The following is a 14,847-nucleotide window of genomic DNA, read 5'->3' as shown; positions in this document are numbered from 1 at the left end:
TAGCAATTTTTCTCTGGATGGAGATAGTATCTTCCTTCATAGGTTTTTGTAGTTAATTTGTTTTTTTCTAATGGTCAAAATGATTTAGTCACTCAAAGTTGTTCTTAAAACCATTGTTGTGATTGCATACAACCTTCTCTTGGTTCTGCTCCTTTCAGTCTTAATTATTTTATGCTAGTCTATCCATGTTTTTTCTAATATCATCAAATTCATCATTTCTTATAACACAATAGTATTTCAACACAATCATATCCCACAACTCATTCAGGTATTCCCCACCTGATAGGCATCCTTGCAATTTCCAGTTCTTTGCCATAATAAAGAAAACTGCTTTAAATATTTTAGAGCATATGTGTTCTTTTCCTTTTCTGTGATCATCTTGGGAAATGGACCTACTATTGGTATTTCTGGGTCAAAAGATATGGGCAGTTTATTAACTCTTTGAACATAATTCCTGATTGCTCTCCAAAATGGTTGGAACAGTTTATAGTTCTATTAAGTGAATTAATGTCACAATTTCTTCCACATCCCCTCCAACATTTGTCACTTTCCCCTTCAATCATTTTAGCCAATCTGGTAGATGTTAAGTGATATTTTCAGATTGTTTTAATTTGCTTTCCTCTAATCAATATTGTTTTAGAACATAAAGAACTTTAAAAACAGAAAAATAATATGGCTTTAGTAACTAAACTTACACTAAACATTTCTTTAATCAAATATGTTTTTGTTATTATGACAGTGCTGGGAGCATTATCTCCTATTCCATTCATTCTACTCAAACACTTATTCCTATCATATGTGCATATTTTTAATGCTTAGCCAAATGTTATTCTTACAAATGAATAATTAATAAGATTGGAAAAAAGACAGGAATCATTTAGTGCTGGAAACACAAACTAAATATTTTATTAGATTTTAAAATGAAAAAAACTGAGAGTAACCATATCTCAGTAAAAATCCATGACCCGTCTAAAAGAACCAACTTTAGCATTCATGGCTCCCCAGTCCAAATATCTCCTGTACTCCCCAGGTCTCAGAAGGTACTGTCTTCCTCTGTAGCTGGGCATCTCATACATGATCCAGGAGCCATCTAACACATTGAGAGAGCGTATTTCATTCATATGGAAGCGGTCTTGAATAGACTGACAATCATCCATGAGTTCTATCATTTGTCCTTTGAAGTCATCTCTATCATAGAATCTCAACCTATAGGAGCCAGAGTGCTGTAATAATAGAAACAAGAAATAAATAATGAAACAGAAAGTAATCAAAAATTTCCTACTTAAAATCTTCTGGATTCCAATTTTATTAACAAGACAAACATTGTCTCCCCCACTTGCTGAATCTAGTCAGGAAGACCTGAGTTCAAATTTGGCCTCAGACATTAGCTGTGTGACTTTGGGTAAGTCATTTAACCCTGATTATTTCAGTTTCCTCATCTGTAAAATGACCTGGAGAAGGAAATGGTAAATCACTCCAGTATCTTTGCCAAGAAAACCACAATGATGTCACAAAGAGTAAGACAAGACTGAAAAAAAGACTGAACAACAACAATCTTCTAGTCGCATAATGATCCTTAAGCATGGCTAGGAATAGAGTCCAGTAGTCCCATGCATCCCTTATCAATTTGTCTTTTATGAAATAGCTTTCTTAAAGTAAGATTTACCACATCATTTTTATCCTTAGTATTAGAGGAAATTGCTATAAATGAATTACCATAAGTAAAGTGCTTTGCAAATCTTAAAGTGCTACATAAATATTAGATGAGGAAAGTGTGAACTGGAAAGCTAAGCATGATATATTTTCATTTTAAGATGAATCATCTTTAAACTATTTTCCCTAAGTCCAATTTTTATAAATTTTTCCAATCCTGGGATTCTTAAACCTTTATAGTCACATATATTCTCTTTTCTCTCCAGCCTTGTTCAGACCCAAACCACCTTGAACACAGGCTGTTCTATTGATTCCATTTCTAGAATTCTATGATTTCAACTGGAAAAAGCCTTAGAGATCTTTTCATTCAATATGTTCAATTTACAGATGAGAAATTGAGGCCAAGAGAGAGAAAATAATTTGTACAAGGTCACATTGATAGTAAATGAAAGAGTTACAATTTGAATTTAGCTCCTCTGATTCCAAATCCATCTACTACACCAAATGTGCTCTCTCTGTACAAGCTTATCATCTCCTTCTTATCCCACCCTCAGTAGCAAGAGATATTCTTTAAGCATTATTTTTATTATAATACATTATCTTTCCAGCAAAATATTCAATGACTCCCAGATACTTTCCCCAGAATCACAGAATATATCAAACGACTTTCTGACCATCTCCTCAATGTGCTACTGTACCAGCTTACCTCCTCTTCCTCCCCATTTTTTTCCTTCATTCTCTCACCACTAAGTATTAGTGGTATTAAGTATTAAATCTTCTGGAATGACTGATTGAATAGTGGGAAAACACAAAATACCTGAATACAATCAGAATTTCTAAATTAAATTTATGAAAATTTAATGTATTGGATTTAATTTTAACATGGACCAGAGCAGCTATTCTTTGATAAAACTTTTTAAGGCTAATTTTATAATCCTTCTGATTCCATGGTAGTTATTAACTCAAGAATCTTTGTACCTCCCTAATTTCTTTATTGCTTTTAAAATATTGACCCTGGAGTCCTATAACTAAAAGGCAACAGAACCAAAGAAAAATCAATAGATTGAGAGATTTTACCAGTCATCAGACTCCTGAGAGAAACACTTTGTTCTCTGAGGCAACCATTCACAGACTAGCTAGGTTTGATTTGAGAAAAGAATTAAGGTACTTGACTTTCCAACAAGGCTTCAAATGGGATGATGCTTACTTGAGGGATGATTCGGCAGGACCTGATGGAATCATTGAATCCCATCCACTGCTGGTAGTCTGGATACTCGCCCCTTCGTAGATAATACTGATGGCCCAAAAAATTGGGGCGCTCATAAACCATCCAGCAGCCGCTTTCTACCCGGATGGAGTTGCAACGGTTGAAGTAGGCCTGCAAGTTGGGGTAGTCGGTGCTGCATTCATAGGATCGGCCCTGAAAGCCGCGGTCCTCATAGAAGATGATCTGTAAAATGAAATATTGGGGAGGGTTGAGAAAACCATTCTCTTGTATAAATACACTGGTTCAGCGTTGCTTTCCTGTGGTCTTACCTTTCCCATTTTGGAGAGAGATTGAGTCGTTCACACAATGCTGTTTGCCGCGGTGGTGGAAGCTACTGTATATATAGCAACCCTTCCTGCTGCCTCCGCAGGAATAACACAGACGGAGCCCATTTTGGTGAGTAAGGGGATTTTCCGTGTTCTTTTCTTTTCTGTGATCGTGGTCAGGGGGAATCATTGAATGTTTCCCTTTCACTCTTTCTGGCGAGTTCGAATTGTCCTAATTCACTAACACTGTTGTTGCTTTTGAAGTGAGAGGGGTTTCCACTCAGAATAATTATATTTAGGAGAAGAGAAAGAATGAGATAGTTCTGTCCCATGACTTCCCTCTATGGAATATTCTGTACAACTAAATTTCTAACTGTGACTGAGCTAAGCAGATTATTTACCCTGGACTATGGAGTTTTTAATCATAATTTTAAAATGATCATAATATAATGTCCTGTAGGAGAGAGATTGAATAAGATCTCTGATTTGAAAAGTATGAGATTCTTTAATTCGTATAATTGCTATTATAATTACTATGACAATTATGTTTGCTATCAGAACTCATTTAGACAAATTTGCCAAGTTGATAAAAATTTATCTTTACTCTCTTTCTACCATGTTTTTTGCCCCCATCTCTCACTTCCTTCCCATTGCTTTCCACCAAGTTCCATACTATCTTTTGATGATTCAAAACCACTTTGGTATTCTGCTCATATCTTATCTCAACTAAAGAAATCTGCATTACATAACTCTTTCTCTTTCCTTCTGAATCCTTGCACCCCCTACATTAAAATTTCCAATTGAATGATGCTTTTAGCTAGATATTAAAACAAGATACTGAAAGGCAGTGTGGTGTAACGGAAAGACCACAAGGTTTATAGTCAAACGACCTAGCTTTGAGAACTAGCTCTGTTCCTTACTGTTTAAATGACTTGGACCAGTCCTCTCTGGGCCTCAGTTTCTCCATCTATAATATGATTCTGCTGGATGAGGTGATGCCTAAAGTCATATTCTGTATTAAATCAATAATTCTATGATTTAACTGTATGACCCTTGGCAAGTCACACATGAGGTTCAGTTTCTGCATTTAAAAAAGAATAAAATAAAATTTGTATTAGCTTCTTTACAGAGTTATTACAACCAGTTATATAAATGGATAATGATGACAATGATGATGAAGATGCTGATGATAATTAAAATATTTTAACAACCCTCACTATAGTGAGAGTGATTGAAAAATAAGTATAAAGAGAATAAATGCAAAATCATTAAATATAAGAAAAAGAGGGAAGGCACCAGCAGTTATGGAAATCAGAAAAGAAGTCAGGTAGAAAGTGGTTCACCAGCTTCACGTTGGAGGAAGAAATGAATTCTATTAAGTAGAATGTGCTCCAGATGTAAACAGCAGGTGTCACTGTGGACAGAAGAGTTTGTCTAAGGACTTTAATTTATTCCTAATGGAAAAAGAAGGAACAGATTGCCAGACTATTTCTATGTCTATCTCCTTCTTCAGCATAAGTTTTGGGCAGAGATTTCTCTTTGACCACTGCTTCTTTTTCATTTCATCCCTTCCCTTTCTCTGACCACCTCTAGGTGGTGATACTATTCCAGAATTAATGTGATTCAGGTTGCTGCAAACAAAAAGATTAACCCCCTATTTAAACTCAGAAGTAAATTTTGGCCCACAACCTAAATTGATTCTTTATTTTAAAGCTTATTAGATTATTAGTAAAAATTGTAGAAACACAGAACCCTCAAAGCTGTGACCCTTAGATGCCAGTAAAGATATAATCTCTCATCTATTAAATTCAGTGTATTCAAATAGTCACTGACTCCCCTGACCCTCCATCCATGCTTTCTATGCATGACATACATTAAGAAGGTAATTAAGGTTTGATCTTAACTTTTTCCTAAGCAAAAAAATTTAAAACTCTATCCAAACTACATGTAAATTATTTAAGAGAATAGAGAACACTTAAGACCATATGTAACAAAGCAGAGGAAGATAGTAAGTGAATTTGTCAACTCTCCAGTAGTGTCTTGGAGTAGGACAGTCAGTAAATTTTCAGACAATTTCTTAAGATTAGTGAAACAGGGAGCAAGTAACACTTCTGCTACTCAACTTTTAAAGTTGATTTCCATTTATAGAAACCTTCCATTTCTGTATTCTGTAATCATTCCCACATTGATCTTCATTCATTGGTTGCCCAGGCAAGTATAATCCTATTCATTCTGGTCCAAAGTACATGTGAGTGGCCATCTCTTCCTGAGTTGGTAAGAATGTACTATCTGAGAAACTGAACTACATTTCCCAGGGTGTTAATGCAGTTAAATCCTCAGAGATTCTCTCTGACTTCAGAGATTTTTTTTGCCCAAAGGCCCTATGCAACATGGGGAAGATTTAATACAAAGGTATGGAGATAGGAAATGAAGTTTCATGTGAGGAATGAAGGAAAGCCATTTGGGATGTATCAAAAAGATCTAGAAGAAAAATAATGTGTAATAATCTTGGAAAGAAATATTGGGGCCAGATTGTGAAAGGCTTTAAAAGGCAAACAGGGGAATTTATATTTTGTCTTAGAGAAAACAGAAAGAAATTTACTGAAAAAAGGTGAGTTCTGTACTTTTGAAAATTGCTTTGGCAGCAGTGTGGAAAATAGATTGCATGGGGGAAAACCTTTAAGAAAGGGAGACCAGTTTGGAAGTTACAGTTTTCCAAGCAAGAGTGGATTAGGACCTGAATTAATATGGTAACTGGGTGAGCACAGAGAAGATTGCTAGAAATCCACAATTAAAGCAGGTAAAAATAGAGAACACTAATCAAAACTAGCATTTCCTGGTCAAGTATGATTCAAGCCCAAAAATTTGTCAAGGGTCCAAAGAGGGAGTCCAAAGGAATTAGTAAAAGGTACTTTCAGTGTTATGGACATATTTTATCTCAAAGGCAACTCAGTTTATCTTAGATTTTTACAAAATCATCCAATCCTGGAGGCGATAATAGGAGCCTTTGATTCAACAGGAAAGGATATCCTCTCAAGGTTATGATCAAAGCATCTGGAAGACATTATTAGTTGACAATTAAGGACCAGGGGTTATCTTTGGGGCATCCATATCTTTGGAGGAAAAAAATAGTGAGATTTAATAGATGATTAGATATGTATGGTAAGAGAGAATGATGAATTAAGGATAATGCTGAAATTAAAAATCTGGGAGAGTGGGAGGATGTTGGTTCCTTTGACAGAAATTGAAGATGGTTAGATTTGTGGAAGAAAGAAAGTTTTCTGAGTTCTATTTTGACCTTGTTAAATTTGATATATGATGTTTTCTCCCTGTCCCATTCATTTCCTAGAGTTATTGGGAGGATCAAATGAGATATTTATTTGTAAGCACAGTGTCTGATACAATAGTAGAGTGAGGGACATAGAAGACCCTTACCCAAAATGACTACTCAGAGATCACTCAGTAGAAGGCAGAAGAGTTGTTTATTGAAAACCTCCGGAGGATGAGCCGTCCCATTGAGAGATAAGAAAGAGAAGGCTCGCAGTAGGAGGGCTAAAGAAGTAGTAAAGATACATAATTTTTATACAAGAAATTACATCACAAGTAAGAGAGCATTGAGAAGGGGAGGGGGAGGCATCTAATTGGTTGTTGCTAAGTTGAGAAATAGGTGCCCTCTCCCCTTAATTGAATGTTAGACATGGGTATCAACAGACCTTCAAAATTTAGATTACTAAGCTAACAACATTCAACTAATAGTCTAAATATTGATAACATTGAATAATGATAAATGTCATCATTTCAGGTCAAGTAAATATGATTATAGCTGGTCAAGGCTCAAGTAAATATGAACCTGCACATATTGTACAGGTCATAGAGGAAACACAGAAATAATGAAAATAAAATACAGAAAAAGAATTCACATATTCTTGTAAGTTCTTCACCTTATCGCTATTCCTCACAGTAGGCATAGATAAATGTTTGTTTCTTTTCTTCCTTTCCTAGGATATAGGCCAAGGAATGGGATCATCATATGAAGGTATATAAAGAACTTAGTGAATTTTTTTTTAAAAATGTAAGGTCCATATGAAGACCAGGGGGTTACTTAATCTCTCTGAGTCTTCTTTCACTTGGTACCTCATAGAATTGTGGGAAAAATTACTTTATTAACTTGTAGAGTTATATGAATGGCCAAGTGAGACTTGGGCACATGATTAAGCAATACAGGTGAGGTATATAATAATCAGGATTCCTCAGCATATTCCTTGTGCATGTGTTCATAACATCCAATTGTTCTGTTGTTTTTTGTTGTTTAGTTGTATCCAACTTTTCATGTTCCCATGGACAATAGGGTTCATAGGGTTTTCCCGCCAAAGATACTAGAGTGGGTGCCATTTCCTTCTCCAGTGGATTAAGGCAACAGGGGGTTAAGTGACTTGCCCAGGATCAAACAGGTAATATACGTCTAAGGCTGGATTTAAACACAGCTCTTCCTGATTCCTAGCCCAGTGCTCTACCCACGGAACCATTTAGCTGCCTCTCAATACCCAATATTTAAATATCCCATTGAGGAGTTATAACATCTAGCTCTGAAGTCAGAAAATGCTGTGTCCTTAAGGACAAACACTCTCTAAACTTTTTCCTTTTCCTAAGAATGTGCTTGTATAAATGCTAGTGCTAGTAGGACTTTCACCACCAGATGCTAGGGGATACTGATGTTCTTTTTATCAGAAAGATAGTCATAGGGTCCTATGGTTTTACATACATGCTGTCTAACTGTTTTTCTCTTTGAATTTCTGCACCAAGAGCTGAAAAAAGTAGCTCTGAAATAGATGGCAGTTAAAATTGGTGGGGAATTAGTTTCCCAACTGATAAGCATCTGCTATATTTCCAATGTTCACAAAAAAGATGCTGCCATGAATAATTTAATGAATTGTATAATTAAAAAAACATTTTAATTGAAGTGTGAATAAAAGCAAAGCATGGGAGAAGTTGAATACAGTAAAATAATTAGTGAGACATAATTTATCAGATTATCATTTATTCTTTTTTTAAAAATAGATTTAAATGATATTTTCTATTTTTTATAACATCATAGTTATCTCAAATATCTTTCCCCTGCCCTCCTCCCAGAGAGCCATACTATATGGCAAATAGTAGAGGGTAGCAATCACAGGAATCGTACTATTAAGTGGTTCTGTGGCCAGAGTTGTAAGGAACTGCAAGTATTCTTGATAGTCAGATGCTTGAAGCTCAAAGTTATGCCCATTTCCAGGAAGGATTATTTTTACTCTTAGTTAAGAAGTACAATCTAAATTAAAAATAAGTATTTTGGGTTATATACATTATCTTATTCTTATTGATAGTTCCTGTTTTTGCCTCGCTTTCATTTTTGAATGTATTGTCATTTCCTATAGGAAACCTTTCTTTATAACAAAAGTTAAAAACAAAATGAAAAAGGCAGTTCAGCAAAATAAGGCATAAACTGTGTCTAACACAGACTCATGGTTCTTTGCTTCTACAAAAAAGGGAATTCTTATTAAGCCAAGCTAGATCATTATAACTGCACAGAATTCACTTTCTTTTATTATTCTTTCTCTTTACATTGTTTTATTTTCTTTCTGTTTACATTGTTGCACCACTTATACACATTCTATTTCTGATTCTACTTTCTCCATGCTGCATTAGTTCATCTAACTTCTTGTTTCTCTGATTCTTCATATTTGTCATTATAATGTAGTAATATACCATTTATATAATTCTACAAGTTAATAAAGTGATTTCCCCCCCCCCCAATTCCATGAGGTGCAAGGTGAAAGAACTTCTGTGATCATTTCACAGATGGGAGAAAAGACTCAGAGAGGTTAACCATTTCATATGTTGTCATCTGTGCAGCCATTTCCCAATTGATAGGCATCTACTATGTTTCCAATGCTCACAAAAAAGTGCTGCTATGAATAATTTGGTGTATGTATTATTAAAGAAGCATTTTAATTAAAGTATGAATAAGATCTTTGGGAATAAGAACAAAGAATGGGAAAAGTTAAAAATAGTAAAATAATTAATGAAAAATAGTTTATCTGGTTATCATTAATTTCTTTTTAAAAAAAAATTTTAATTACATTTTCTTTCTTTTTTTATCACTATAGTTATCTCAAATATCTTTCCCCCCCCATACCATACAACAAATAATAACTTTTAGAGAGGAAAAAAAATCAGCAGAACTGATTGATACATTAAAAAAAAAACTGAAAAATGTGCAATGTGTAACATTTATGGACCTTCTATAAAGGAGTGGGTTGAGGTTATCTTCTCATATCTCCTCATTCGAATCTAGTTTAATCTTTATACTTTTGTGGTATTTATTTTTGTTTTTTGATATGATTATTTTTTCCATTTACATTGCTGTAGTAGGTGGCACAGTGGATAGCACACTGGACCTGTAATCAGAAAGAACTGAATTCAATTCTTGCCTCAGAAACTTACTAGTTGTGTGACCAGGGCAAGTCACTTAGCCTTGTTTACCTTAGTTTGTAAATCTGTAAAATGAGCTAGAGAAGAAAATGACAAACGACTCCAATATTTTTTGGCAGGAAATCCTGAAAAGGGATTCCATAAGAGTCAAAACAACAACAAAGTTCTATATATTCTTTTCTCGCTTCTGCTTGCTCTATATCATATCAATCTTCCCATGCTTCTCTGAATTAATCACACATTTCTTCCTTTCTTTCAGCAAGGCAATTGGGATTAAGTGAGTTGCCCAGCATTATTAAGTGTCATGTCTGAAATCGCATTTGAAGTCAGGATCTCTTGAATCCAAAGCTGGTGTTCTATCCACTGTGCCCACCTTGCTGCCCCCATACATGATTTCTTACAGGACAGTAATATTCCATTATATTCATATACTACAATTTGTTTAATTATTCTTCAGTTGATAGGTATCTACTTTATTTCTGATTCTTAACTATCACAAAAAGTGATGCTAGAACTAATTTGGAATATAAAGGGACTTTTTTCTTATTTCTTCCTTGAGGTATAAGCCCAATAATGGAGTTCAAGGAGTATGGACCTTTGAATCATTTTATTTGTATAATTCAAAATTTCTTTCCAAAATTGTTGTGCTGTTTCATAGCTCCACCAACAATGTATTAGTGTGTCTATCTTTCTACTCCAAAATTGATTGTTGCCATTTTGGGGGTCATTTTTGCTGATTTTCAGAGTGTAAGGTGAAACTGCAAGATTGTGTGTGTGTGTGTTACATTTTTTATTATTAGTAATTAGGAACATCATTAGTTCTAAATCTTCCTGTGTTTTTAAGTATTGCACAGTAATAACAATGATAATAGCATCTACATAGTGCTGTAAGTTTTGCAAAGCAAAGTACATGTTATCTCATTTGGTCCTGAGACAACTCTGTGAGGTAAGTGTTATTGTTATCTCATTTTTACAAATAATGAAACTGAGGCTGACAGAGGGTAAGTGACTTTTCCAGTTTCATATAGCTAGGAAATATTTGAGGGATATTTTGAACTTACATCTTCCTGACTTTAAGTTCTCTTGATTTAGCATTCTATCTTATAAAACATGACCATAGAAAAGAAAGCCATTCTTTCTGTCAGTTAATTATATTTATACTTAAAACTTGAAGGTTTAAACTTTGAGTCCACAACTCACTCAAGATCAATATATACTAATTAAATAAATTCAAATACAATGAACATTTGCTGAGGTCCTATTATATTCAAGGGACTAGGCTGGGTATCTCTGACTTCACTCTTCCCTTCCTTTCATTTCTCTAAGCAGTTGATTTTACAAATCAGTTACCCCTAAGTGAGGTCTCATCTTACACTAGTAAAATCCATGAAACCCTGCTTCTTCTGTTTAGCTACTCTTAAACCTATCAGTTTACACATGATTAGAAGTATAAAAGACATTGCCCAAGTCCTATATGATCAGAAAAGGTAATGGGGAAGCTATGTAGTGAGAATGACTTACAACAGAGAGACATCTCAAGTAGCATATTAATACCTAGCCCTGTGAGATGTTGAATAACAGGAAGGATTCTAATGCTTTGGATAAATTATCTGTGCAGGATTTATAGGAAATTTCTACCTAAGAGTTACCTAGAATGAGAAGATATAGAGAGATTGCTGTTTACATCAGTGGAGAGAGTAACTGCACAAATGAAATCACAGATTTACTGAAGGACAAGGGGATCTAAGTAATTTAGATGCCTAACAAAACTTCTGGGTTACAAAAATAAATATTCACGTAATTCCTTTAGACACTTTAAGAAAGCCTTAATCATATGAACAAAGCAAAAAAAGGTGAGCGAAGTGCCAGACATGCAAGGTAATTATTTTATTCACTCTGAAATAAATTTAGAGACATTGCATCTCAACAAAAATCCACAACTCTTTTAAATGAGCCCACTTTGGCATTCATGCTTCCCCAGTCTTGGAAGGTACGGTACTCTCCTGGTCTCAGCAGGTACTGTTTTCCCCGGTAGTTGGACATTTCATAGAGAATCCAGCAGCCCTCTAGCACGTTAAGGGAGTAGATTTCACTGCGATGGAATCGATCCTGGATGCAATGGCAATCATCGGTGAGCTCTGCTATTAGGCCTTTGTAGTTGTCTCTTTCATACAGCCTTATCCTGTGAGAACTGGTCAGCTGGTTTGATACACACAAGAGAATGGAAAAATAAATTATTAAACATCTTTCAGTTAGAACTATTTTATGCATTTCCTGGCCTTCCCAAATGGACACTGGCTTAATATACAATAAAATAGAGTCCATATTTGGACTATATATTCTATATATGCTTATATAGAATCCAGTGATCCTACAGAACAGTATTACATGTATTCAAGTTCAATGATAAAAAAAAACTCTGAAAATTAAAATATATATATATATAAAATAAAAGCATGACATAACTTAATTGGCCTATAGGCTAGGTGACTAGTTTAAAAATATCAACATTATATAGAATTATCCTCTCTATTTCTATAATCTTTTAAGCTCTCTAAGAGATGGTAAGTCACTAATCTTCTCTGTACTTCCTCATCTGCAAAATGAGAGGGTTAGACTTGGTAGACTCTAAGTTATATTTTTAGCTTTAAATTTATGACTCTATAACTATTTCACATTTGTCTTTGCATTACTTTGCATTATCTTTGCCTTGCACATAGCCAATACTAAATGAATGCTTTTGGAGTTGAATTAGATTCTTTCTCATATGGCTTGACTCAGAGGTTGATGTTTGTCTTTTGTTCTTGAAGAGGAACATGATATCAAGGAGGTGATGCTATGACATGCAAGTGAAATGACTTTAAATGGGAATGGACTGTGCAAGGTGATCTGCCTCACTTTCCTCGCCAGAGCCATCTGAGTCCAGTGGCAAGATATAGATCAGGATGACTGGAGATGGCTTGGATGCAATGGGAGACCTTGGCCTTTTTAAGCTAGAACTGCAACAACAGTGGCTGAGGCCACATCCAATTCAGTGATTAAAGCTAGGTAGCAATTAAGGTAAAAAAAAAATCTCCTCTTTCACATAATCCAAAAAAGAAAATAAATATATAAATAGATAGATAGATAAATAAATCTAGGAGGGGAAGACCCTCAGGTTTTATATATGTATACATTTTAAAATATGTACACATATACACATATATGTGTATATATATATATATATATATATATATATATATATATATATATACAAATATATATCTTCCACATGATTATTGGATTTTGCAATATAAATATACTACGATAGGATTATTCAAATATGGAAATTTTTTTGTCAGTTAAGCCTTTGGAAGTCCTCTAGTAAAGGCTAGAAAACCACTTATTAGGAATGAGATAGTAGGAATTATTTTCATATATAAATTGTATTATTTGGCCAATAGGTCCCTTCTAATTCTGAAATTCTGTGATTCTATGAATTGAATTCCTTCAAAAATGTATTTTTTTTTCCTCTAGGGTTCCCTATGGAATCATTTTGGTCCTTGAAGCCAGTCTGGCATAAACATGATTGATAAATATTTTCATATATCAGAACATGCTGACCTTGGAATTTGGTCTAAATTGTCAAATTTCTAATGATTATTTTACACTTTTGACTACTCAAGCAAATAGCCTATTACATATATTTATCTGTACCAACTGTATCTTTTTCTTTACAAATCAAGATGAGGTAGTACATACTTGAGGGATATTGCGACAAGATCTGATGGAGTCATTGAAGCCCATCCACTCTCGATAGTTAGGATACTCGCCCCTCCTCAGGTAGTACTGACAGCCTGAGTAATTGGGGTATTCATAGATCATCCAACTTCCACTGTCGACCCTCACAGAGTTGCAGCGGCTGAAGTAAGATTGAAGATTGGGGTGGTCACTGCTGCACTCATAGTAACGGCCCTGGAAATTTGGATCCTCATAGAAGATGATCTGCACCAAGAAAATGTCATTCAATAAAAAGAATCAATCAAAAAACACATTTCAATAAAGCAAGTTAACCGACCCATATTCTTCACTCACCTTTCCCATGTTTGATGCCCTGGAGATGCACAAATCAGTGAAGTAGTTGGCTGTGATGGGTCCTCCTATATATATACCCCACAGGGCTTTTGCTAGGTTTGCAATAGCAGCACAAAAGCCGCTGAATGTGGCCAGTAAGGGGATTTCTTCCCTTTTTTCCCCTCACTCTATATTATCAGTGCCATTCATTGTATGCATTGCTGCCATTCTCTCTGGTGCATTCGAGGCTTATATCATTGCAGACATAAGTGCTTTGGAGGTCATTGGAGATAGGTGGTATAGAAATGACAGGTTTAGAAAAGGGAATAGGACAAGGGAAATATTGTAGCTCTTATTGTATTACTTAAATAAAGAAATGGTGGGAATCAAAATTTTTTACTCTAAAAACTCTAAATTATTTTTTTTCTAAATTATTTTTAATGGTTAATTTTTGAGAGTTTATCAATCAAGAGGAATTTCTCCTATTTAGCCTACAAAGTAGTCAGTGCTTGATGTCCTACCAATGGAAGAAGAGAAATAAAAGAAGGAAAGAGGCCTACTATGTACCATGCATAGTTCTTAGTGCTTTACAAATATTATCTCATTTGATCCTCACCACAATCCTAAGCTATTATTATTATTTTCATTTCATAGTTGAGGAAATTAAGGCAGACAGAGGATAAGTGACTTGCCCTGGATATTACAACTAGTAAGTGTTGGAGGCAGGATTTGGATGCAGGTCTTCCTTAGTCCAGGTCCATCTCTCTAATTGCTATATCACCAAATTGCCTCTTCTGAAGGAATCTATTTCCCAGGATGCTCTCTGTGGTAGCAGCATATCTACTTGGGACCTTACTATGGAGACTAGACTAATTTTTTTTCTCTTAAAAGACAAGGAAATTATGTACCCAAGATTCAATCCAGGGGACTAAGGCTTGAGTTATTGGTGTGACTTCTTAGTTACTTAAGGATAGAAGAAAGGCCCATTAAATTTAGTGGAGGTCCTACTGTCTCATCATATTCTAATGCTTAGATGCATCTGTATGGAGAAAAGGGAGGTTGCATTTACCTGAATGAGCATTTTATTTGATTATTGATTATTGTTTATTGATTAGTTTGCTTTATCCTTTTAAAAAA

General features: G+C 34.8%; 2 protein-coding genes across 2 annotated transcripts; both read right to left on the bottom strand.

Moving 5' to 3' along the window:
* Positions 1 to 902: 902 nt before the first annotated feature.
* Positions 903 to 3,219, bottom strand: LOC141564852 (gamma-crystallin B). The gene is made up of 3 exons (XM_074307699.1): positions 3,190 to 3,219; positions 2,861 to 3,103; positions 903 to 1,223 (listed from the first exon to the last, which is right to left on the bottom strand). The coding sequence occupies exons 1-3, from the start codon at positions 3,196 to 3,198 to the stop codon at positions 948 to 950; spliced, it is 528 nt and encodes a 175-aa protein (XP_074163800.1). The 5' UTR covers positions 3,199 to 3,219; the 3' UTR covers positions 903 to 947.
* Positions 3,220 to 11,580: 8,361 nt separating this feature from the next.
* LOC141561883 (gamma-crystallin D-like) lies at positions 11,581 to 13,740 on the bottom strand. The gene is made up of 3 exons (XM_074301968.1): positions 13,732 to 13,740; positions 13,399 to 13,641; positions 11,581 to 11,856 (listed from the first exon to the last, which is right to left on the bottom strand). Exons 1-3 carry the CDS (start codon positions 13,738 to 13,740, stop codon positions 11,581 to 11,583), a joined length of 528 nt encoding a protein of 175 aa, XP_074158069.1.
* Between the last annotated feature and the right edge of the window lie 1,107 nt (positions 13,741 to 14,847).

The sequence above is a fragment of the Sminthopsis crassicaudata genome, chromosome 3 (genome assembly GCF_048593235.1).
Source record: "Sminthopsis crassicaudata isolate SCR6 chromosome 3, ASM4859323v1, whole genome shotgun sequence".
Classification (NCBI taxonomy): domain Eukaryota; kingdom Metazoa; phylum Chordata; class Mammalia; order Dasyuromorphia; family Dasyuridae; genus Sminthopsis; species Sminthopsis crassicaudata.
This window is presented reverse-complemented; position numbering and strand designations above follow the sequence as displayed.